General features: G+C 46.7%; 2 protein-coding genes across 3 annotated transcripts; one reads left to right on the forward strand and one right to left on the reverse strand.

Annotated features, from left to right (window-relative positions):
* Positions 1-879: 879 nt before the first annotated feature.
* On the forward strand, positions 880-14,391 carry Egr2 (early growth response 2). Of its 2 annotated transcripts, XM_021239145.2 has the most exons (4): positions 880-930; positions 7,854-7,959; positions 10,528-10,636; positions 11,955-14,391. In XM_021239145.2, the coding sequence occupies exons 2-4, from the start codon at positions 7,861-7,863 to the stop codon at positions 13,205-13,207; spliced, it is 1,461 nt and encodes a 486-aa protein (XP_021094804.1). In that variant the 5' UTR covers positions 880-930; positions 7,854-7,860; the 3' UTR covers positions 13,208-14,391. The 2 variants fall into 2 exon arrangements, with proteins under 2 accessions (XP_021094804.1, XP_021094805.1); XM_021239146.2 differs by lacking the exons at positions 880-930; positions 7,854-7,959 and adding an exon at positions 9,742-10,427.
* A 3,179-nt stretch (positions 14,392-17,570) lies between these two features.
* Positions 17,571-21,346, reverse strand: Ado (2-aminoethanethiol dioxygenase). The gene has a single exon (XM_004858260.4). It carries the CDS (start codon positions 20,983-20,985, stop codon positions 20,173-20,175), a length of 813 nt encoding a protein of 270 aa, XP_004858317.1. The 5' UTR covers positions 20,986-21,346; the 3' UTR covers positions 17,571-20,172.
* Positions 21,347-22,783: the final 1,437 nt, after the last annotated feature.

A 22,783-nucleotide genomic window follows, 5' to 3' on the forward strand; every position in this document is an offset into this window, starting at 1 on the left:
AAAGACTTGTAGGTCATAGTAAGAAGCATGGAGTTGGTTTTTTTTATTACTATAATGAGCAGCCAGCTCATCATCAAAATTAGCTTCTTCAAAGGGATTAGATTATTGGGACTAGGATTCTGACAGAGTCAGGTCAGAAGATGACCCAGAGCATATACCAGTGATTCCCTATGTCTGCACACCAGCCCCTTCTATAGTAGCAGAGCCTCTCTCACAACTCTCTGGGCAAGAATGAGTGGGGTGGTAGGTTACTCATTAGACAAACAAGTTATGAGGAGGCCAAATTTTAGTCACGAGCACAAACAATTTCACCTAAAAATAATATTTTGATCATCTTTGAGGACACTGTAGCATAGGTTAACCAAGTATGGAAAAAACAAAACCATTAAGGCCTTCTGTTGATAAAGCTCATGAATACGTCACCTCATCCTGGTCAGGCTGGTCACCCCAGTTAAGACCCAACCACACTTAAGCCACCCCACACAGATGAGAATCTCTTCTGATTGCGCCATGGACTGATAATTCAGAGGGTGCCAATCAGTGAGCCAATGCCAACCTCACAGAAATGGGACAAATGAGGACAACAGGGGATGCACTAAGGACTAGTATGACCCAAAATTGCCTTCAGGATCTGGCTGTCTGATGGCATTGTTCCTTTACTTGATGACACCTGCTCTTATCATGGAGGGAAACATGACACAGAGGTACAGAACAGGGTCAGCACACACCTGGAGAAGAAAACACATGACCTAAATGATGACTGGCCACCAGCCATCGAAGTGTCTCAGGTATTGCACAAGCATTCACATGCCTGGGCTCTCTCCACCTGTAACCCAGGCTCCCATTAGACAAACAGAGTACTCAAGTTCATCACAGGCAGACGTGGTGGAGATCATTGCCTCCGACTCCTCTCTAGCTGGGTGACCTTAGGTAAGTCACTTGGCTTCTCTGGGCTTATTTGGCTTTTTTGGGCAATGGAGAAAGTGAATGTGACCTTGCCAAAAACATGAGGTTATATTGTGAGTCTCAAAGGAAATAATGTGAGCAAAAGGGGTTTGGAAAGGGTAGAGCAGCACCTAAATGTCTTATTGAGCTACTGAGAAATGTAGGGAATAAGAAGTTCAGGAAAGAAGTGATGTGTGCTGTGAGATCAAAAGGCAAAAATATTTTTTTAATTAAATTCTTTTATTGGTACATTGTAGGTATACAACACAATTACATTCTCATTGGGAACTGTACCTTTACATAATGCATCTTGGTTCTTATTTTTTCCCCATTCCTAGCCCTCCCTTCACGCCCTCCACCCTTCCCTATTTACAGAGATTTTATTTCCATTTTTTCCACTTCTCATCATTTTTCCTTTCCCTTCTTTCCTTTCCCCTGCCCCTCCCACTACCCCTACCCCTTTGGACCTTTTCTTCCTATTTTGCATTATTGATTATTCATTCTAATCAATGGTACATTTTAGGTATACAATATAATGACATTCATCATTGGAAATTTGCACCTTTACATAATCTCTCTTGGTTCTTATTTTTCACCCTTTCCCAGACCTCCCTTCAAGCCCTCCATTCCTCCCTATTTACAAAGATTTTGTTCCTATTTTTCCATTTTCTCATATTAATCCCATTCCCTTCTATCCTTTCCCCTAGCCCTCCCACTTCCTTCCCCTTTGCCCCTTTTCTTCCTATTTCACATTACCTATTATACATTTTAGTCCTTATTTACACTTTCAGTTTCTCACACCAGAGAAACTGTTCGGTATTTACACATGTGTGTTCTATTTATTTCACTTAAGAGTATTGCCTCAATGTGCATCCACTTAGCTATAAATGTCTCTAATTTCTCATTTTTTATGGCTGAGTAGTACTCCATTTTATAAAAAACCCCACATTTTCTTTATCCAGTAAAAGGCAAAAATATTGAGGACAGGCTCTTGGAATTGAGATTTTGTCCACACTAAACAGCGAGAGACTGAGAACTGTATTTCTAGCCTGTGACTGGTTCTTACTCACAACATTGTGACTAACTTCTTTCAGGTCTCCTAAGGAGAAAACAAAATAAAATGCATAATGAAAAGGGGGTGTTATTCTATCTCTGAAGAATGTCTTGTGAGACTACTAAACTCTGGAATGAGTTACAAAAGCAAGTATGGTATTCTTTCTCTGAGGGCCTTAGGAGACATTCGTCCTGTCCCTGAGTGTGGGTGGTTTAAACGCAATTCTGGCTTGAAGACAGGAGCAGGCACTTTAACCTGAGCACTCTCTTTTTTGGTTCCTAGTATAAATGCACATGGATTTGTATGAAGACAGGGAATGTTGTTCACTGTTGCTTTCTAAGCACTTAGCATGTTACCTGCATATAAAAGGTGTTTTATAAGTATTCGCTGAATATATTAAGAAATACTACAAGCTTGTTGGGGTGTCTGGAAGTAAGACAAGCCCATCCCTCTATACTCACTCACTCTCTGGTTCACTTCCTGCTTTTCCATAGCCCCTGCCCCAGCGCCTCAAGGACTGAATGTGGTACAGCACTGGTCTGCAGACCCCAGGGAAGGTGGACAAGGTGTCCCAGTCCTTTTCATCAGGGATTTGCATGGATAGTGGTAGTCAAGTCCACTTAGGTGCAACTACAGCCACCCATCTTTTTCCTGATGTGTGTACACACTGGGGTTCCTGATGTAATTTTCCAATTGTTTGGTAATAGTTCACTCAATTTGCTGTTATTTGAGAGCACTTTGTGATGACATGCTTGAAACACAGGACAAGGGAGAGAGACTAGGTCCTCTGTTAAGACATCTTCTATGCCTAGAACTTCTGAGTAACAGAAGAGGGACTAAAATGGTCATCTGGGGCATGTTTTCATTGTCTCTGTTTTCATGAGAACCAGAGAGAAGAAAGTATCTAAATCAATCTGGTTTTCCTCTCTTTTGAAGTTTCCAAGGGCTGTTGCCTGCAATCATATTTTGCAAATGAAAAGGTCTCTAATTCTAACTGGTTGCCAGGTCTCTGGGGGGAAACACTGATTGTGTACTTACAAGGCCATTGATTGAAATTGTTCTGTGGCTCAGTGGTGAGCACACTGGAACCACAACAGTCTCTCAGGCGCAGCAGCCTTTGAGCAGAAACACACATTCTAGTTAATTATTAGGACTCCAGAAGGAGTGTGACCATGTGTCTAGCCTGTTATTACCACCAGGAGAAGCAGAACTGCCAAGAACTAGTTCCAAAGGCCCTAAGCCTCTGGAGGACACCTCCCCCTCCACAGTACATAGATCTGGACCACCCTCCAATGTGAGGAGAGGAAAAGAGACCTCTCTGAAAAAGTCTTGGGATTGGTCAATGCGCAAACAGTTTCGATTCAATTTTGATGTCTTGTCCTTGTACTAGAATCATAAACTTGGCCTCCTTTCCTACCCTAATCTATACTCATTCCTATAACCATACAATCACCCTGGGAGACAACAATTTGATTTGCCATATGTGTTCTGCTTTCCAGGACGTGCTCTTATTCCCCTTCCTTTGACCCCCAGAATGCTCTGGCCAAAAGCAGTTAAGGCAGGCAGGCCTAGCCCCATCTTCAAGATGAAGAAACAGGCTCAGAGAAGTTAAGTGGATTGTCTAGTTACACAGGCTAGGTAGGCCAGGCACTGGGAGCAGAAGCGATGGAGTCACACTGCTCAGGTTCACATCTTGGCACTTCCACTTAATTAGCTCAGTGACTTGGTCTTTGGTGACTCAGTTTCCTATCTTTAAAGCTGAAAGAATGATATCTGTTTCATAGGCTAGTTGGTAGATTATAAGAGCTTAGGCAACATAATCAGCAGAGTGCTTAGTACTCTTGAATTCTCAATAAATATTAGCCACTGTTATTACTAAGAAAATCATTATTGGGGCTGGGGATTTAGCTCAGTGGTTCCAATGCCTGCCTCGCAAGAGCAAGGTCCTGAGTTTGATCCCCAGTACCAAAAAAAAAAAAAAAAAAAAAAAAAAAGAATATCATTATTACAGAGGTCAGCCCTTGGACCTAATTTCTAATGTAGTGCTGTTTCCTCTATCCACTATTATCCCCACCTCTAGGTTCTTGTATTCTCCCTCTGTGCCATCCTTTTCCCCACCCTCACCATCTTTCTGGCTCAAAACAGTGAATATTCAAACTCTCTTCCTAACCTCTGTGGCCTCTTTGGCCGCTGTTCTGCATTCTTGCAGGCAGGGGGAATTTGATGCCTTGCATCCTAAGGCAAATGCTTAAGAAGTATCATCATTTTATAGATGAGGAAACTGAGGCACAGACGAGTTGTGAAATTTGTTGACGAACACACAGCAAGGGAGTGGCAATGTTAGGATGTAACTAAATGATCGCAGGATTTGAAGAGCCCCCAGAACCATAATCTTATCCATAAGAAATGGTGACCATTCTTTTCAAGAGTACAGTAGTCAATTGATATATTAAAATGTTTGTGTTTTCCTTACAGCAAACAACCACTCTGATAACTGGATGCATTGATCTGCCTGGTCCTTTTATCAATTTAAAAACAAAGCTTCTATAAATCTAACTATTTGAAAAAAGGAAAATTGCTTTCCATAACCTAGTAATATAAGCAGGCTCATCATGTGTACATTAAAAACACTCAAAAGTTCTCTAGTTATAGCAAATTTCATTTTTCATATAATTATAGATAGTAAGTTAAATGTATAAATTGAAAGACTAAAAATATGAGGGCATAAACAGATATGGTTTGTAATGGAGATTTTGCTTTGAGCTTTTATGACCAGACTGATAAACTATCCCTTATTAATCTGATCCCTAGGTTGGTATGTACTCTGTCTTAAACAATCATGATCAATGATACATTGACTTACTTTTTTTTTTTTTAGTCAGCAATGGTGTATGGTGATCTATAGATTTGACATGATGTGTTTCTACTAGTAAGGCTGTACTCATACACTCTATTCATTTTAAATGGGACAAAACCCACATTGTCATTTCTTATTGAGAAAGAGACAACTAAGGAATGTATTTCATTAAGACTGTCACTGAGACACAATGCTGATGTCAATAAGCAGTGTCATGTATTTTTTCCTTGATGAAACCTTTCTGGCATGCTCTTATTCATTTGCAGAAGCTAAGTGTTAAGAAAAAAAATCTCAAATGTAAAAATTATAATGCCACTGTCATTAGACAGAGAAAAGGGAGAGCTATAGAGATTAAAATTTCTCTAGAGGGCCTTCCAAGAAGGCTGCCAGCATTGGTGAACCTCATTCCAATGCACTAGACACTGAGGTGAACTGGAGGTTTCCACCTTCACTGGACTTTATCTTGCAAATGTTCTTTTCTTTCTCCCACCCTGAGGCCTTTCTATATACTTGTTCTTTCTCTCTGGAATGTTCTTTCCATAAATCTTCCATGAATCCTTACACATCCTTCAGATCTCTGTTTAGAAGTCTCCCTCAGCCTTAGACTCAATTGGATCCTTTGCCTTTTTTTCATTGAGACTAAACATTGTCGTTGTCATGGTATATTTGTAATGATGTATCATGCAAGCTCCATAGTGGCTGGAACTAGACCTGGTTTTAGGCACCATTGTATCCCTGGGGTTTGGGGTGTTCCTGGACACAGCAGTTGTTAAAGGGATCCTGACCACCTGCTGCTTGGGCCAGCCCTGTTGCTGCTTCTACAAAGTAAGACCAGAAGGATTTTATCTCTTCCTGTCCAGATTTTTTTTTTATGCCAGTAACACATGACTTCTGTTGTACATTAGCCTGGTGCAAAGTAATAGTTTTCGCAGCTTTACAACTTTGATTGGAATAACCTACACTATATTTGTAGTTCCTGTGGTTACCAGATTAGTGGTGAGATGCTGAGTGTAGGGAAACCATTTACCAGTTTTCTCAGCACATAGAGGGCCTTTATGAAGGTTTGCTTGGAGTTGACAATTGGCCTGGTTTTCACTGATGTGTACATATCCTATGCCATTTGGGTTAGGGACCCACACTTTGTGTGTATCCACAGTTATAGGAAATCCTGACACTCCTTCAACACCCACTCCAGTAGCAGTATCAGGATGGAAGTGAATAAAAATGAGATTACAGTAGGTAGATCCTATAATGATATTCAAAAATGTTAGTAAAGCAAAATGTAAATATTAAATTATTTGTGATATTCTTCATGACCAATTGTGGTCCTGTCTCCACATTGTGAATGTTTGCAAGACTGGGAGCTGAGGCTAATTCTGAGACCGGACTCCCAAAGACCTCCTGGCTGTCTCCCCTACTCCCAGCCCTACCCCTATGCCTCTTACCCCTAACCCCAGGAACAATCCTACTAAACGGCTTCTCTGTTTCCTTCTTATTTTATTTCTTGTGTCCAAAGCAATTAGAATGTATCAACAATTTGCTACTCTTAATAACCCTGATACATCTTGGAGTTCCCATTTAGTTGGGCATTTTGACAACTCCATACTTAAAAAAAAAGTGATTTATTTGGGTTTTTTTCAAAATCAAACAAAAAAATGAAAACAAAAATTTCAAATGCTTAAAATTAGGGATGAGGGCTCACCTTTGTATTCAGCACCCACACCCCTCCCCCATTTCTCCTCTCTCAGCATAACTTGCTCAGTATTCACCTTCAGAGTTTTCATTTATGCCTACCTCTTTCTTCTCTCAACTTTTCTTCCCTCCAGGAAGGATACCATGAGGTCGGTTTCCCTTATGACGGCACCTTTAACATGCTGGCTTTATGCCAACCTGGTGTGCCAACTAGGTCTGGAGAGTCCCCGAACTCCATTTCTCTCTTTACACTGCAGGAGTCTGTCTCCAAGAGCCCTTTCTCTCTAGCCTTCAGGAAGCCCTACCTCGGCTTCCTTCTCGTCAGAAATGCCAAAGAGAAGAGATGAAACTGATGAAGGTGACCTGTTTCTTACCTAGTGGGCTGAGCCATGCTTCCAGTCCTCCAAGAACTGTTCCTTTCTGGCACTGTCTTTTCCTGAGAGCATGATGTAGCAACTAGTACCATACCTGGATTCGGAAGACCCCGCGGCAAGTTTGAACTGGACCTCTTACCAGCTACGTGATTTTAGGCAAGTCACTTTAGCCTTCTGAGCGTATGTACTCACAGGATAGCTAGTTGGAAATGAGTGCTCCTTGACTTTGCTCCAATATCTGCTCTATCCAGGTTTAAGAGACACCCTTAAAAAGAAGGAACAACAAAGGTTACAGGAACAATCTACCAACCCATTTCCAGTGGAGGATCAGAAAGGGTTCCTGGCACTGCCCCACGCACCCTCTGCGAGCCTGCACGGCCCCCAGCAGCTCCTGGCTGTCCCTGCCCCCACCCCACCTCTGGCGCTGCATGGGCGTGACTCCACGTAGCTCTAGAGGGAGGCTAGAGTCCTGGGAAAGCTCCAGATTCCAGAGGGTCAGTCAGTCCCATGTACTCTAACCTGCTTACAAGACTCTACGGTGGAGCTTTCTTCCCGCTCTTCCCCCATTGGCCTCTTCCTCCGCGAAAGGTGACAGCCACAGACCGAGAGATTCCCCCTCGCCGAGGTCACCCCCGGCGGGCGTCCTGCCCTTTGCTGGGCACTCGGGCGTCCAGGAGCTCCCCCTCTGGGCGGCGCGCAGTGGAAGTCGGCAGGGTTGGCTGTGGCGTCGGCCGAGGGGCGGCAGCGTCAATCTCCAGCCCGCCGGCGCGCCCGCCCACGTGCACGGAGAGGAGCGAAGCGCAAGCAGTTGCTCGGCGGCCCGTGCCTGCCGCCGGTGGGTGCCTCACCTCTGGGGCAGGCAGGGGCCGTAACCCGAGCCTCACGGCTGTGATCTACATTTGCATAATCTGCCCCCTTCTTTCGGACTCAGGCTGGAGATGAGAGTCGGGCTCCACTCCGAGGCGTCGTCTTGCCCGTGGTCAGCGCGGGGCCCCCGGGATCGGCCGGAGCGCAGGCTGAGCGGGCTGCCTCACGTGGTAAGAGCGATTTGTTTTTCTTCTTTAGGTTAGAGATAGGACTTGGCACGTTTTTGCTGGACGGGAGATACTTACAAAGTTAGTGCTAATTTTGCTGCAATTTCTTTCCTTTGCCTTTTCAACCGTCCCCCCCGCCCTTGGAAAAGAGTGCACAGGTTGAACAAGAAACTTTCACAAATTTGCTCTCGGCGTTTGAAAGGGAGATTGCTGGCCTCAAGAGACCAGCTTCTGGGGCGGGTAGGGGAAGTAGCGGTGCTCGGTACACGAGCAGGGGAGCTTCTGGCTGCCCTAGGTCCCTGATCTTGGTGCTCTAGCCGAGGCGAGAGCGGTTGGCGAGTTGGGGCGGCCGCCGCAGCAGGTGAGCGGCAGGAGAGCGCCTGCAGCGCCGCGCTCCCTCCACGGCGTGGCGCCGTGGCTCCTGCCCGCCTGGGTCTCCTCCAGGCTGGGGCTGTCAGGGTCCAGGTCCGGAAAGGGAAGAGCTCCCCACACTCGGTCGCCGGCCTCCACCACTTTGGTGCAGGGAAGGGCGGGAGCCTTCCGTAGCCTGTACAGATGGCCACTGGCCAGGCGGGCACTGGCTCACGGGGCTTGGGGTCCCGGGACCAGCCTCCCGGAGCGCTCAAGGTGCAGGCCGGGTGGCGCTGGAAGGTAGGACCCGTGAGTCCAGCGAGCCACCAAGGGGCGCGGAATAGCTAGCCTCTGAAAAGTTTTTAAAAACTCCTCTGAGAACTACATGGAAAGGTTTCTAGAGGGAGCAGTTTCCTCTCTTAAAGGGTACATGTGTGGAGTGCTAACGCCTCCAAACCGGCGACTGGGACGTTTGCTGTCACTCTGGACCGTACTGAGCTCGCCGAGGTGTTCTTGGAGAGGGAGAGAAAGATTATTCCTCCTAGTGTATATTCTGAAGCAGGGCTTCAGTGCGGGCAGGGCGCGCCCCCGGAGTTGGGCCGGCGGGGATCAGGGAATACTAATCGTGGCGGCTTGGAGAGGTAGTGACTGTGAGGACGCTGTCTTCGCAGAGCATCCCGTCTGGCGAGCTTGGACATTCACTCTGACGCTGGGCGGGGTGGGGGTGAGGGGACCCTTCTAGCCGGGCGGGCGGACTGGCGCGCTCTGTCAACAGAAAGGTGTGTAGCGTGAGGTGTGTGAGTGGGTGTGTGAAGAGGACAGCGGGGGAGAGAATGTGTGTAGCGGAAGTGGAGCAAGTGCGTGTGTGTGTGTGTGTGTGTGTGTGTGTGTGCACGCGCGCGCGCGCCCGCGCAGGGTTAGTGTCCAAGGCTCCATCTGGACGCCCCCACGCCGCCGACCGCCCAGACGCGCCGGGAAGGGCGCCCGCTGCGCGGTGCAGCTGAAGGGGGGCGGGGAGCGCGCGGGCAGAGAGGAGCAGGGTGTCTCCGGCTGAGGATTTCTTCTGAAGCTTGTGCAGTTATTGTGCTCCCCCTAGGCTCTACCCCCAGCCCAAGGAGCCCAAAATACTTAAACAAACAACCCAAACCTGTTCCGTTTTCGCTCCTGTATAAATAGAACAGACTTTCCAAAAAAGCAATACCGCATTCACCCTTATCACCAGCCACTTCTTTCCACCAAGTAATTCAGAAAAAAGCAGTCAGCTTCCGTGAATGCTGTAGCTTTTTTTCTCTCTCTTTGCCTCCTTTTGCTTGCGGTTTTGAGCTGCCAAGAAAGTGAGTAGGGGTTTGACTGTGGTGTCTCGGCTAGGCTCGGTTTCTTTCCGAAGTTTAATTTTCCGGAATGGCTCCCAAACAAGGGCCGGGGAGGCGGAGCCCCCGGCACCGGATCTTCTCCTTTTTTGGAAAGTCCGGGAGAACCGGAATTCCTCCCCGCCCCGAAAGGCTGAGTCCCCACCCGCTCGCTTTCCCGCAGTGGCTGCAGCCGGGTCGTCCGCGGCGCGCCTCCTCCTGCTGAGCCCTGCGCTCCACTCCCAGGCTGCGGTTCAGGCCGCGCGCCCCGGACCCCCGCGGGTTGCAGCCGGCTGCGAACCGGTAGTCTAGAGCCCGGTGGAGCCTGAGCTGCTGAACCCGTATGCAAATCGACCATGTGACGGCAGAAGCCGCCTGGCCCAGCCCTGTTCCTCAGTCCATATATGGGCAGCGACGTCACGGCATTGAAGACCTGCCCATAAATACTTCGAGCAACACTTTCCGTCTAACTGAGAGAGCAGCAATTGATTAATAGCTCGGCGAGGGGACGCAGTGACTGTTATAATAACACTACACCAGCAATTCCTGGCTTTCCAACAGCCGGAACACGGACAAGAGAGTCAGTGGCAAATAGCCGTTTTTCTTCTTTCTTAAAAAAAAAATACAGCAACTTGTTTGCTAGTTTTATTTTTGTTGGATTTTTTTTCTTTTCTTTTTAGTGGTGGTTGTTTCTAAGTGTGGAGGGCAAAAGGAGATACCAACCCAGGGTCAGTCCTGTCCCTCTCCAAAACGGCTTCTCTGACACTCCAGGTAGCGAGGGAGTTGGGTCTCCAGGTTGTGCGAGGAGCAAATGATGACCGCCAAGGCCGTAGACAAAATCCCAGTAACTCTCAGTGGTTTTGTGCACCAGCTGTCTGACAACATCTACCCGGTGGAGGACCTCGCCCCCACGTCGGTGACCATCTTCCCCAATGCCGAACTGGGAGGCCCCTTTGACCAGATGAACGGAGTGGCTGGAGGTAAGCAGCGTGTCCTCTTCGCAGGACTCGTACGACTGGGAGGTGGTGGGTGGGGAGCGGTGGGTGTGCGGGATTTGGAGAGGATTTGGGCTCGAAGTGGACTATGCTGACTGCACTGGCTTTGAAGACTGGAAATGAGTGCAGGAGGGGCCAGAGAGAACAGGAATGGGGCGCGAAGGCCAGGTAGCCAGAGAACCCGCAGGCGTGCGCCCCGGCGCGCCTAGTCCCTGGCGGGCGCGCATAGGAGGGTGGAAAAGGCGCCCCTGAGGGCTTCGGGCTTGCGCAGGCCCTTCCGCCGGCTCCTTTTGGACCTCTCCTCTCCTGGGGTAGGGATAAAGTGACTGTAAAGTTCAGGGGTCCCAGGGAGAGCTGCGAGACTGGAAAGCCGAGCGGTAGAGAAGCTCCAGAGAAATTCGTCCGAGGCTCCTTCCGGAGCAAAGCCTACTCGGGGAAAATCTTGGAGCGCGCTCCTCGTGCGACCTGGAGACGCGCCCCCACCTGCGTGCCGCCTGCGAAGTGAAGGGGGTTACCAAGCGGGGGCTCGGGCCGGCTCAGGCAAGAAGTGGGTGGTAGAGGAGGGCGGGCAGCAGCGGGAATCAGCCCCCGGGCTACCGAGGGAGGCCCGCGGGGGCACCGGCGCCGCGGGTTTCCTTGGCGATGCTGTAGAAAGTCGTCGCCTGCATCCCCCGCGCCTTCCTCGAAGCCCAGCCACTGGCCTTGGGCGGGGCGGGGACGCGCGGGTGTCTGACAAGGCTGAGGATGTTGGGACGGAAGAGAAACCCGTAGACTCCTTGAATAGACCCATTCCTTCCAGCCGCCTCCCGCCAAAGCGCGGAGCGAGACTGAGGGAGGGAAGGCACCAGGGATGGGGGAGCGGCTGGAAAATCGTGCTTCCCACTTTTCGGATTCCCCTCTGGGGCTGGCACCTTCTGGGCACTGGCTGGGATAGATCGGTTCTTGGGTGGTGCCTGTCCTGGTTCCCCAGCCATGGGACCCTCAAGCAAAACAGAAGCTCCCGGCAGAAGGGGCAATTTTAATATTGTTTTTGCTATTATTGGGTGTTTTTACTGGGGAATAGAGCCACAGGTGGCTGGGGAGGGTGCTGGAAGGATCTCATCTTGATTTTCTGGAGGTAGTTCTTGATTCCTAGACTTGGGCTAGCCTTTTCCGTCTCTAGGCCTCAGCTTCCCCACCTGTTGGACTTCGCTCCAGCTTGCTGGGATCCAGAGTCTTGGAATGGACCCATGAGAGAAGGGGTGAGAGGGGGTTTGGGCTGCATTCTCAGTCCCCATCTCCATTCTGCCCTTTCCCTCCCCAGATGGCATGATCAACATTGACATGACTGGAGAGAAGAGGTCCTTGGATATCCCATATCCTAGCAGCTTTGCTCCTGTCTCCGCACCTAGAAACCAGACCTTCACTTACATGGGCAAGTTCTCCATTGACCCCCAGTACCCCGGTGCCAGCTGCTACCCAGAAGGCATCATCAATATTGTGAGTGCAGGCATCCTGCAAGGGGTCACTTCCCCAGTTTCAACCACAGCCTCGTCCAGCGTCACCTCGGCTTCCCCCAACCCATTGGCCACAGGACCCCTGGGTGTGTGCACCATGACCCAGAACCAGCCTGACCTGGACCACCTCTACTCTCCGCCACCACCTCCTCCTCCTTATTCTGGCTGTGCAGGAGACCTCTACCAGGACCCCTCAGCATTCCTGTCCGCAGCTACCACCTCCACCTCTTCTTCTTTGGCCTACCCACCTCCTCCTTCCTACCCATCTCCAAAGCCAGCCACAGACCCAGGTCTCTTCCCCATGATTCCAGACTATCCAGGATTTTTCCCATCTCAGTGCCAGAGAGACCTACATGGTGCAGCTGGCCCAGATCGCAAGCCCTTTCCTTGTCCCCTGGACTCCCTGCGGGTCCCCCCTCCGCTCACTCCACTCTCTACCATCCGTAACTTTACTCTGGGGGGCCCCAGTTCTGGGGTCACAGGACCAGGGGCCACTGGAGGCAACGAGGGACCCCGGCTGCCTGGCAGCAGTTCCGCAGCAATCGCTGCTGCCGCCTATAACCCACATCACCTGCCACTTCGGCCCATCCTGAGGCCTCGCAAGTACCCTAACAGACCAAGCAAGACACCAGTGCATGAGAGGCCTTACCCATGCCCAGCAGAAGGGTGTGACAGGCGGTTCTCCCGTTCTGATGAGTTGACAAGGCACATCAGAATCCATACTGGGCATAAGCCCTTCCAGTGTCGGATTTGCATGCGAAACTTCAGCCGAAGTGACCACCTCACCACGCACATCCGCACCCATACTGGCGAGAAGCCCTTTGCCTGTGACTACTGTGGCCGAAAGTTTGCCCGGAGTGATGAAAGGAAGCGCCACACCAAGATCCACCTGAGACAGAAAGAACGGAAAAGCAGTGCCCCCTCCTCATCGGTGCCAGCCCCCTCCACGGCCTCCTGCACTGGGGGCTCACAGGCTGGGGGCAGTCTGTGCAGCAGCAACAACAGCACTATTGGCGGAGGGCCACTGGCCCCTTGTTCTTCTCGGACCCGGACACCTTGAGATGAGACTGAAGCTGACAACTCAGTTCCTCCAGCCCTGGAGGCTCTTTGTCCATTCCAGCTGCATGACAAACACTACCACCTTTCCCTGCTCCTCCCCTCCTTTGTTGGGCATAGGGCTTGGTGGAGCCCAACCCTGCTCCTCTTTCCTCTTAGAAGTGAGTCCTTCCTAAAATTTAGCCTATCTTAGTACTCCCTAGTTGACTATCACCCCAAGGCAATGGGGAGGCTCAGGAGGGGCTTGGATGTGGACCCCTGGCCTTGAGGGCTGAGGTCCAACTCTGCTTTAAAGGGTTCTTTGACTAGAAGGGTCTTGCTCCCCTTTCCCTTTATTTTGACCCATGACATGTTTTTGATCCTGGATGTCAAAGAGTTGATCTGAGACTTTTTCTACGGTAGGTTGAGAGATGCTGATCTTTTCAAGTGGGGACAGCAAGAAGACAAGCAAAACTGATGTGCACTTTATGGCTTGGGACTGATTTTGGGGATGCTGTACAGTGAGCAAAGCATGGCAGCAGTTCCGCAGCAGTCGCTGCCGCCGCCTATAACCCACATTTAGTGGCCCTAGAACAGCCAATCAAAGCTTATCTAGTCATCTCAACCCTTTAAGCAATATGTATTATAAACTCAGAGAACAGAAGTGCAATGTGATGGGAGGGACATAGCAATATCTGCTCCTTTTTGAGTTGAAAAATGTAGACTATTTTTTCAGTGTATATCCACTCAGATTTTGTGTATTTTTGATGTACACTGTTCTCCAAGTTCTGAACCTTTGGGAAAAAAACGTAAAGCTTTTATGATCTCTTGAAATGAGTCAGAGATTAACTTATTTAAAGAGGGATGTACATATATTCTCTAAAACTAAAATGCATGCAATTGTGTCGGAAGTGTCCTTGGTGCCTTGTGTGATGTAGACAATGTTACAGGGTCTGCATGTAAACGGGTTGCCTTACTATGGAAAAAAAAATTCACTCCCTGGGTTAAGTATGGCTGTATATTTCTGCCTATTAATATTTGGAATTTTTTTTTAGAAAGTATATTTTTGTATGCTCTGTTTTGTGACTTAAAAGTGTTACCTTTGTAGTCAAATTTCAGATGAGAATGTAAATAATGTTACCGAGCTGATTTGTTTGGTTATTAGCTCTTAATAGTTGTGGAAAAATAAATGATCTAACACAAAAACCACTAACTGAAGTTCAAATAATGGATGGCTTATGACAATAGTGTAAATAAATACTTTTCATCACTATTTTTGCTATAGAAGTCATTTGTGAAATACTTGATAGGAATCACACAGTCACTCAACACCAGTGGCACTATTAAACATCTCTAAGTATCAGTGGGTTAAAGTGCTTTGACCAAGGCAGGACCTCCAAGTTTTGTTTGCCAGCCTGTGGCAAACCTGCCACTCCAAAGCAATCTCCATTCATAATCAAATGCAAGCATTCTGGGGATTTCCCCCTTGCGTTAGTGTAAAAGTGGGGAGGCGTTGTTTTGACTCATTGTTCCGTCCTCTGGAACAGCCTATAGCTTCTCTCTGCTCCTGAGTGGGCTCCGGAAAATAAATACTTACAAACAAGTGCCCACTCGGAGAGTACACATTTGTAACTGCTTTCAGAACTCTGACCAGGCCCTGGAACTCAGGCAAGATGTGGCTTTGTGGAAAGTGTGGTGGCGTGGTCAAGTTGGAAATGACTTTCAGGTTCCAGGATTAGTTTCATGACTACAGAAAACTTTTTTGAAAGCACTATCACCTCTTCAGATCAAAAATGCTCTCAGACACTGCTGATGACAGCATTAATGGGTTTCCGAAGGAATTACCCCAGGACTCTTTTTAGCCTTCACTTCTCAACTGTACTCTTTTACAGAAGGATCAGTTACCTGCTATAGGTCTGGTGGGTTTAGAAGTGACTATCAAAATACCCAGCTCGTGAAATAAGCTAGGTGTCAACTAGCCTTAAGAAAATCTCAAAGGCAATTTAAATTAGGCAAATATAGTCCTCCAAGAGACTAGATAATGGTTGCAAAGGAAAATACTGTAAGGTTCACCTCTGTAGTAATTTTAAAACACAATTTTACCAAAAAATCATTTTATATTTATCCACCTATCATATGAAGCAAACAGATCATGTCTTCATGAAGTAATCATCTTTACTCTAAAATATGGACCCAAGTATCATTTAATTCACCCACTGCTTATTGCACAAATGTAACAGGTTGGAGCATTCACTGTTTAGTTACATGTGAAAATCCCTTCTGCTGCTGTCAAGACTTCCAAAGACTTGGCTTTTGATAGTCAGTACTTCAGAACAGCAGGTGGTCACAGGCTACTCCTAGAAACCATCTTTCCCCTTTAACAGCACTGGAATATGAAATTATGAAATTTATGGAGGTAGTTAATTCTTTTCATGTCCTTCCATTCCCATTTCAAAAATACCTCTTTTCAGAACTGCTAAATAGAGTCCAAAATTGAGTGTCAGTTTTTCATGACTGGTGATTTCCCATTAGGCTCACATTTCTCATCATCCTTGCTTTGGACAAGTATAATGCCAATTTTGATAATTACATGTTTTTAACAAATCTTTCTTACAAGATTTCATATTAAAATACAGTACACCCAAGTTTTGTACAATATGCAATCAGCTTGCCAAATTTTGATTTTAGACCACCTTCAACCTGGATAATCTACACTTGCTTTGTAAACACAAAGCAAGAACTAAAATGATTTAAAAAATAAAAAGATAAGACTGAAGACATTTTGATGATAACCAAATTGGTCACATACTTGTACCTTGACTTACTTGATGAGGTAGAGGTACTATATACACCATAAGAACAAACACCACACAGCAGTTTCCTCAGGCCAACCTCATGGCTTTTCTCCTACATTTCAACTTGTGAGGCCAGTATCTTTAGACTTTCTTCTAACAATTTCAAGGCACTTTCCATAGACATCTCATTTTCTACTGTGCTCAAAAAATAAGGCATACAAAGAGAAATCTCCTAATCTCTTACATACACTTTATGGAGTATTATTATTGATATTTCAGTTATTATTTTTTATCAAAAAGTAACTTCTGGAGAGTAATTTCTTACAGGTTCATTATACTTTTGAGATGGCTTGGTTCAGGTTATGAACAAGTTGATTAAACCTAAATAAGGTTCTCAAGTGTTCATAAAGCAAACCATTTAATTTTAATATCCTAACTGCTAAGGAGATTAAGGCAAATTGTTTTATATATTAAAAACTGCTGGAGTAACGTTTTAACAGTTCAATACAATTTGTATTGTGTGTATTGTATTGAGTGTGTTGGGGGGAGAGAGTGGTGAACAACATCAACACAGGTTCCCAAGATGCTGCCAGTCCAAACTACAACTACACAAATTCTACAGGAAAAGCAAAAATCAAAAGAAAATGAGTCTTAAGATTCTTTCCTTTTAGGATGAAAGTAATTCTATTTTCTTGTACTATTTTCTTTAGGTGAAAAAGAGGCTTTTTTCTTTAGAGCAAAATAGTATGATTAGACATCAAAGTTTCAGATGTGTTTTCATTGTTTCAAAGATCACTCTCAAGGGAATAAACTAAGTTAAGAAACTTCCAGTTAAGTTAGTTTAGTAAACTAAGTTTAAGTTTATACTATTTCTTAGACTGTAATAATCTTTAAAAGGCTGATAGCTTTTAGTTCAACAATATAGGCTGTGAACCTTTAGCAGTAATCAAAATGAATATAAAGCAGGAAATGTTTTCCTTCTCCATTTTGCAACAATCAAGATTTATCTCTAAACAATTTCAAACAACCCTTTATATGCCCTAAGTACACTTATTTTATCTTTAAATGTAGGCATCACTGAATTAGAAGATTCAGTATCATTAACAAATGGTTTCCTTCTTTGACAGTAGATGCCTCAGTGCACTGGAGATGACCAGGGTCAGCTTGTGTGCATTACCCAAAGTTCCAAATTTAGACCTGCAGTTACAGGAGTAGCAATGTTTTCAGGGTAGGGCTGAAAACAATGGGGAGATGTTTGAATTAACAATATATTGCTTCTTTTGAAGCACAGGATTCAGAATCAGAATGATGACAATCCTTCTGAAATGCCAGGATTAAGGCACCTACAAGGAGACAATGGGTGGGGGGATAAAGATATGTATTTTGGGAGAAACTAAGAGCTATTTACAGTAAAGGCTCAAAGAACTTCTGTTGCTAAAAGCATGTACTACCACCATCTTCATTAATAAATAGAAGGCTTAGTAAGAATCAGTTCTCAAAGTAGTAAGCAGGTACACAATATTCTGCATTGATGTAACAGGCCACTGCTATAACTAGAGAATTTAAAAGCTTCAGAAGTATTTAGACAGACAATTTCTCATCCACAAGAGGCAATTATTGCATTTATTATTCAACAAAAAAAATTAAGTGATTAATACCATTGTGCTCATTAGTCTTTCCTATGGGAAGGTAACTTTTATCCCACAGTTGTTATTAAAACATAATCCATATTGCAGGACTACATGGAAACAGTAGCAGCACAAGAAGTCAGTAATGACTAACACTATGCACAGAGGTGCAAGGCTATCTCTGTACTACATTTTGTCTTTTTAATGAGCTTTCTGTACTGATTCATTAAAACAAGTTACATTTTGTTTTCCCCATTAACTTACTCAGTTTATTGGTGAACCAAAATTTCACTGTTCTTACTGAACTAAATTAGAAAGAGATCATATTGCTATTTTGGTCTGAACAACTTCAGTTAGTCTTTTGAAAAGCACCTCAGTTTTTTCCTTCCAAATTGTTTATAATTGAGAACTTTTACCACTTTTTTTGGTAGTAAAGTCTTTCATAATAATTTTTCCTTTATTACTGTCATTATTTCCGGGATGTTTCTACAGGGTTAGTTTAACATACTCCAGATTATACTGTAAAATACATATTACTATCAAGTCTTTGTAAATTAACTTTTTGCTACACTTTTAAAAAAGTATGTGACCATCCGATAATTACACACATTACTGTGCTATAAAAACACATTTTATTTTGTGAAGTTTCCTAAGAAAAATCATTATTTGCATATCTAGAATTTGTTTTCAAACTGAGTAGCATGGAAGAGCTGCTTCATACTGCCCCCCAAGGCATTTGAAATTACACCATAATGTGAAGCTACAATAACAATTTTTGGAACCCTGGAGGAAATGCTTGGTATTATGCCTGTGTCAGGTTTTACAAAACGTTTTTAGTGGCATGTTACATTGAGTAAGCGTCTCTTGTTAAAAAGAAAACATCAAGAACTTGCTTTTCCCTATTATTTTAAGAACTGGGAACAAATACTCTGTCAGCCTGGGTCGCTGTAACCTAGTGTGGTTAAAGAGGTAAGTCACACAGTTTCTCTCAAGGGCAGCAAACACTTTCTACCAATAGTAAATTTCCCTTTATTACAGACAGAAGTCTATTGCCACATGGGCAAGTTCCTTGAAAGGACTTAGACAATAGCCAGGCAAATCTCAATATGTCTATTTCTACAGTTTGTTTTCATGAAAAGCTTCCTGAAAAAATGGAATCCTATAAATAGTAAAAAGGGGGAAAGTGCTCCATGGCTCGAAGCAAATGGTGCCAATACATTTGTAAACAAGGTAAAGTTGCTCAGCCTATTAAAAGGACAAAAATAAATCTAACAGATAACTTATTTCTGGAGTTGGGAATGGGAAGGTGTTTCATCCCAAGTTTTGGTGCCCTAAAATGGCTAGAAGTATAGTTAATTCCCAATTCTCCAGCCTAGATCATCTATGTCTTCTACCTCTTCCTACAAAAACAAATCAGATGAAGCAAGTGCTTGCTCTGCTATTTTAAGGAGAGGGATGAGATAACACCACTAGGACACATCAGGAATCACAGCCCTCTGGAACACTGATGTTCCTGGAAGAACGTGAAATAGTCACTAACACACTATTTTCCCCTACTTTTATAGGAAGATATTGGAAGTCAATAGGCATATGGAATTCAACAGTTGGCTAGAGGTGTTTTACATTCAGTTGTTTGGAAGCATAACAGATTGAGCTCTCTGATTCTGATTAGAAAATACAGAATTACCCTATCATCTCTTAAAAGTATATCAGGACAAGAAAACAGTCACTTGATAATACAGTAGCTGCATAAAAGGTGAATCTGCACCAAAAAATATCTGCTTAACTCACAGATCTGGAGATTCAAGGGGGAACTTCTGTTCTCAGGAACCAGCTCTGAGATAGGCAGGTGCTGAATTTTTTAGTATAGGCTGCTGAATAAACCAGATGTGGCTACTAAGCAAAGGGAGGAAAGAAAATAAATCTTGTCCTCCACATGCACAGCTAACGTTTTGAGGGTGATTCCAGAACTCTGAAAAGATGATTTAATTTTCAAAGTGGCCGGACAGCTCACTTTAAAAGTTGTGCATCTCTTGAAAATGTAGTTTTAACCAATGACTTGAACTAAAAACAATTCAAACCACTTGGTCATGCTGTCAATAAGTTAACTGTGAAGAGCAAAAGGTCATAAGGGCAAGAGTGGGAAACAAATCCTATTTACCAAGTGGGGCTGGAGTAAAAACCATTTAGTGTATTTTGTATAGAATGGAGAACAGAGGAAGAATATTCTCATTATGGCTTTGGGATGGAAGCGCTTCAGAGTCCCCTGCCCACTCCCCCAAATCAAAGCCCTGGTGGCAGTGAAAGTACCAGGAAACAACCTAACCTCCCGCCGTCCATCCTGCCCCCATAACCGTGCCCGATGGTTGCTGTCCAGAAGCCCATGCTTTCCCAGACTGCCGAGGATGTGGCTGCAGGTCACTCCAGTAGATCCAACGCCCAGGCTAGGTAGGGGTCAGAGTGAGAGAGAGCGCGAGAGACAGAGCCCTTGTGGTGGGTGGGTATCGCGCTGCCAGGCCCGGATCAGGATAGGGCACGTCTATGGCCCACTGCGAGTGCCTGTGGCTTCAAGGGAAGACCTTGGGTCCTGGATAGGGTTCTCCTTCGCACCAGAAGTCATCGGCCTGCGGCGTCTCCAGCAGCCACACCTCTCGGGGCAGGTCACAGGCCGAGCTGGAGGCCTCTTTGGGCCTGACAGGCTCCAGCACCCGGTAATAGTGGCAGTCCCGGCCGTCATCCGGGTCGTAGGGCGGGGCTAAGATGTCCAGGAAGGCAGCGGGTCCGTCCACGGCGTCGATCTGGTGCAGGTTGTCTCGGTGCGGCGTGAGAACACAGGGGCCACTGGCTTCGGTGTACTCGGCCCGAGAGCGCAGGATGCCTGGCCGCATGGCCTCCCGCTCCCGGGCCTGCAGCGGCGGGTCGAACTGCTGCTCGAGCGACTGGGCCCTCGGACGCTGCCCACCGCCCGCTTCCAGCTTGTCCATGCAGCTGATGCGGACGGTGCCGTAGAGCACCTTGAGGATACCATGCATGCCAGGGTGGTCGTGCAGCGGGATAGACGTGCCGCTCTTGAGTAGGAACACGCCGAGGCTAAAGCCGGGCGTCTCGTAGATGTGCATGTAGGTGACCGGCGGCAGATTGGGAGGCAGCGGCTGCAGCGTGGCCTTACGCGGGGCGATGTTGAGGTCCTCGGCGCGGACCTGGGTCAGCAGGCCCTTCAGCTTGCTCAGGTTCTCGGGGAAGCCGGGGGGCATCGGCGCCTCGGGGCCAGCCGTCGCGCCGCGGTCGGAAGCGCCGTGGACGCCCCCGGTGCCCCGGAAGGTGAGGCAAGCCTGGCGGGCTATCCGTTGGATAAGGGAAGCCATGTTGTCTCGGGGCATGCTCGGCGGTTCCTCCGTGTGCCGGGACCGGCCTCCTCCTTTCTTCCGCCCCTTGCGGTCCCCGGCGGCCGCCACGGCTGCTCGCAGCCCCGGGAGAGGCGGGAGGCCCGGCAAGTACCTGACGGTCCGAGGCGCGGCTCGGCCGCCGCTGTTACCAACCTCAGCGGCCACAAGCCGACAAGGGCCGGGCGCCTTCGCTCCGCGCCTCCTCTGAGCGCGCACGCGCACGGCCCAATCCCGCAGGAGCGCTCAGGAGCAGGTACCGGCCGCGTGGATTGTGCCAGGCTTTTCCTTACTCCCAGAGCTCCATTCAGGCGGCCCGCACCTACGACGGTGGCCGGGCGCTCGGGGCGCGCTGCAGAGCACGCCGGGACTTGTAGTCCACTGTTCACCCAGGGCACCCAGAGTTTGCTTTGTCGACCGGACAAGGGAAGGGATACTAGACCTGTTAGACACAAAGCGACCGTTACCAGGAGTCCCAGGTGTTTTCTTGTTTAACAAAAGGTGACTGGGGGAGTGCAAGAGAAACAGCCATTTAACTACAACTCCCGGCACGCCCAGCGTGCTGGGTGACGCACTTCCGGCAGCTGGTCCGCGGAATAGTGGAGGTTCTTGGTCTCTGAAAGGAACCCGGCGAGAGGGTCCTTAACCTCGTGTTGCTGCTCCGGCCTGGTCAGACATTAAGTGTCGCCTTCCTTTGCTCTTGTCCCGACGAAGGAGAATACTGAGTCAACCTTAGCTTTAGTGGCCGCCAGCAGTACTGTCTACCACAGGGACTGCGGGACGGCGCTTTCATAATTGTTTTAGGAGGTGAGGTGGTCGAATCCGTCCCTGGTGACCGCGAGGGTTACTCAGGACATTCTGGCCCAGCTGTTGTTTGCATCAGGGCCTGATGACGCGGCCTTCTTTTGGTTACAGAGCAGGATAGTTATTTGTTGGAAGGACTTGAGAGGCCCTTTGGTGTGGTCAGAAAATCTGTATATCAGTGGTACCAAGTATGGTTTGCCTGAAAAAGCACCTGTTTAGAGGGAAGAAGCTTTTATAAATGCAGATTCCTGGTTGTCACCGAGAGATAGATTTATTAGGGAATCCTGAGGCATCCCAGGAGAAACTGGCGTGCAACAACCAGGCAAACTCTTGTGAAGTTAATTCACTTCTCAGGGTATTCTCTGCGAAGTGGAAGTGAACTTTTAACAGCAGTAGATGATGAATGGAAAAACAAGATACTAGATACCATGACTAAACTTAACCCAGAATTTAAAGTCCTGTTGGACTTCTAAAGCAAAACATAGGTTTCTTGTACATTTTGTAATTGGAGTGGTTCAGTAAGTCCTCTCTAGTTAAAATAGACATACTTTTTTAGTGGGTTACATAACCTAGCTAATGAGCACTCACTATTCCTGGCACTGGAATAAGTGCATTATATAATGAATGTTATATTATTTAATCCTTATAGAAACACCTAAGAGGTAGGCACTATTATTCTTCCCAGCTTGAAGATGAGGGAATAAATTGCACAAGGATGGTAGGTAGTAAGTAATTGACAGCACAAAGTAGCAAAGCAGAAATAAGTACAGTTTTACCAAAACACAACTTGAATCAGTTGAAAGCACCAAATGAGAGTCAAGATGATATTATTTTTCTAGCTTACTGTGGTACTTAACAAGCTTTGTGACTTGAGGAAGATCCTGCTGTTCCGGTCTTTAATTTATTTATTTGTAGAATGCTGACTTTAGGGTGACAATAGTTCTGAACCTTAGTTATTCATCTTGGGGAGCTTAAAATTGTTTTGGAGGTC

The sequence above is a fragment of the Heterocephalus glaber genome, unplaced genomic scaffold (genome assembly GCF_053883595.1).
Source record: "Heterocephalus glaber isolate CG9 unplaced genomic scaffold, H.glaber_assembly_v1.0 deba00001497, whole genome shotgun sequence".
Lineage (NCBI taxonomy): Eukaryota > Metazoa > Chordata > Mammalia > Rodentia > Bathyergidae > Heterocephalus > Heterocephalus glaber.

Coding starts and splice junctions, on each gene's coding strand:
- Egr2 (XM_021239145.2), top strand. CDS start 7,861: ATGAGAGTCGGGCTCCACTCCGAGGCGTCGTCTTGCCCGTGGTCAGCG. Junction 7,960..10,527: donor TGAGCGGGCTGCCTCACGTG/GTAAGAGCGATT, acceptor TTTGTGCACCAG/CTGTCTGACAACATCTACCC. Junction 10,637..11,954: donor GATGAACGGAGTGGCTGGAG/GTAAGCAGCGTG, acceptor TTCCCTCCCCAG/ATGGCATGATCAACATTGAC.
- Ado (XM_004858260.4), bottom strand. CDS start 20,985: ATGCCCCGAGACAACATGGCTTCCCTTATCCAACGGATAGCCCGCCAG.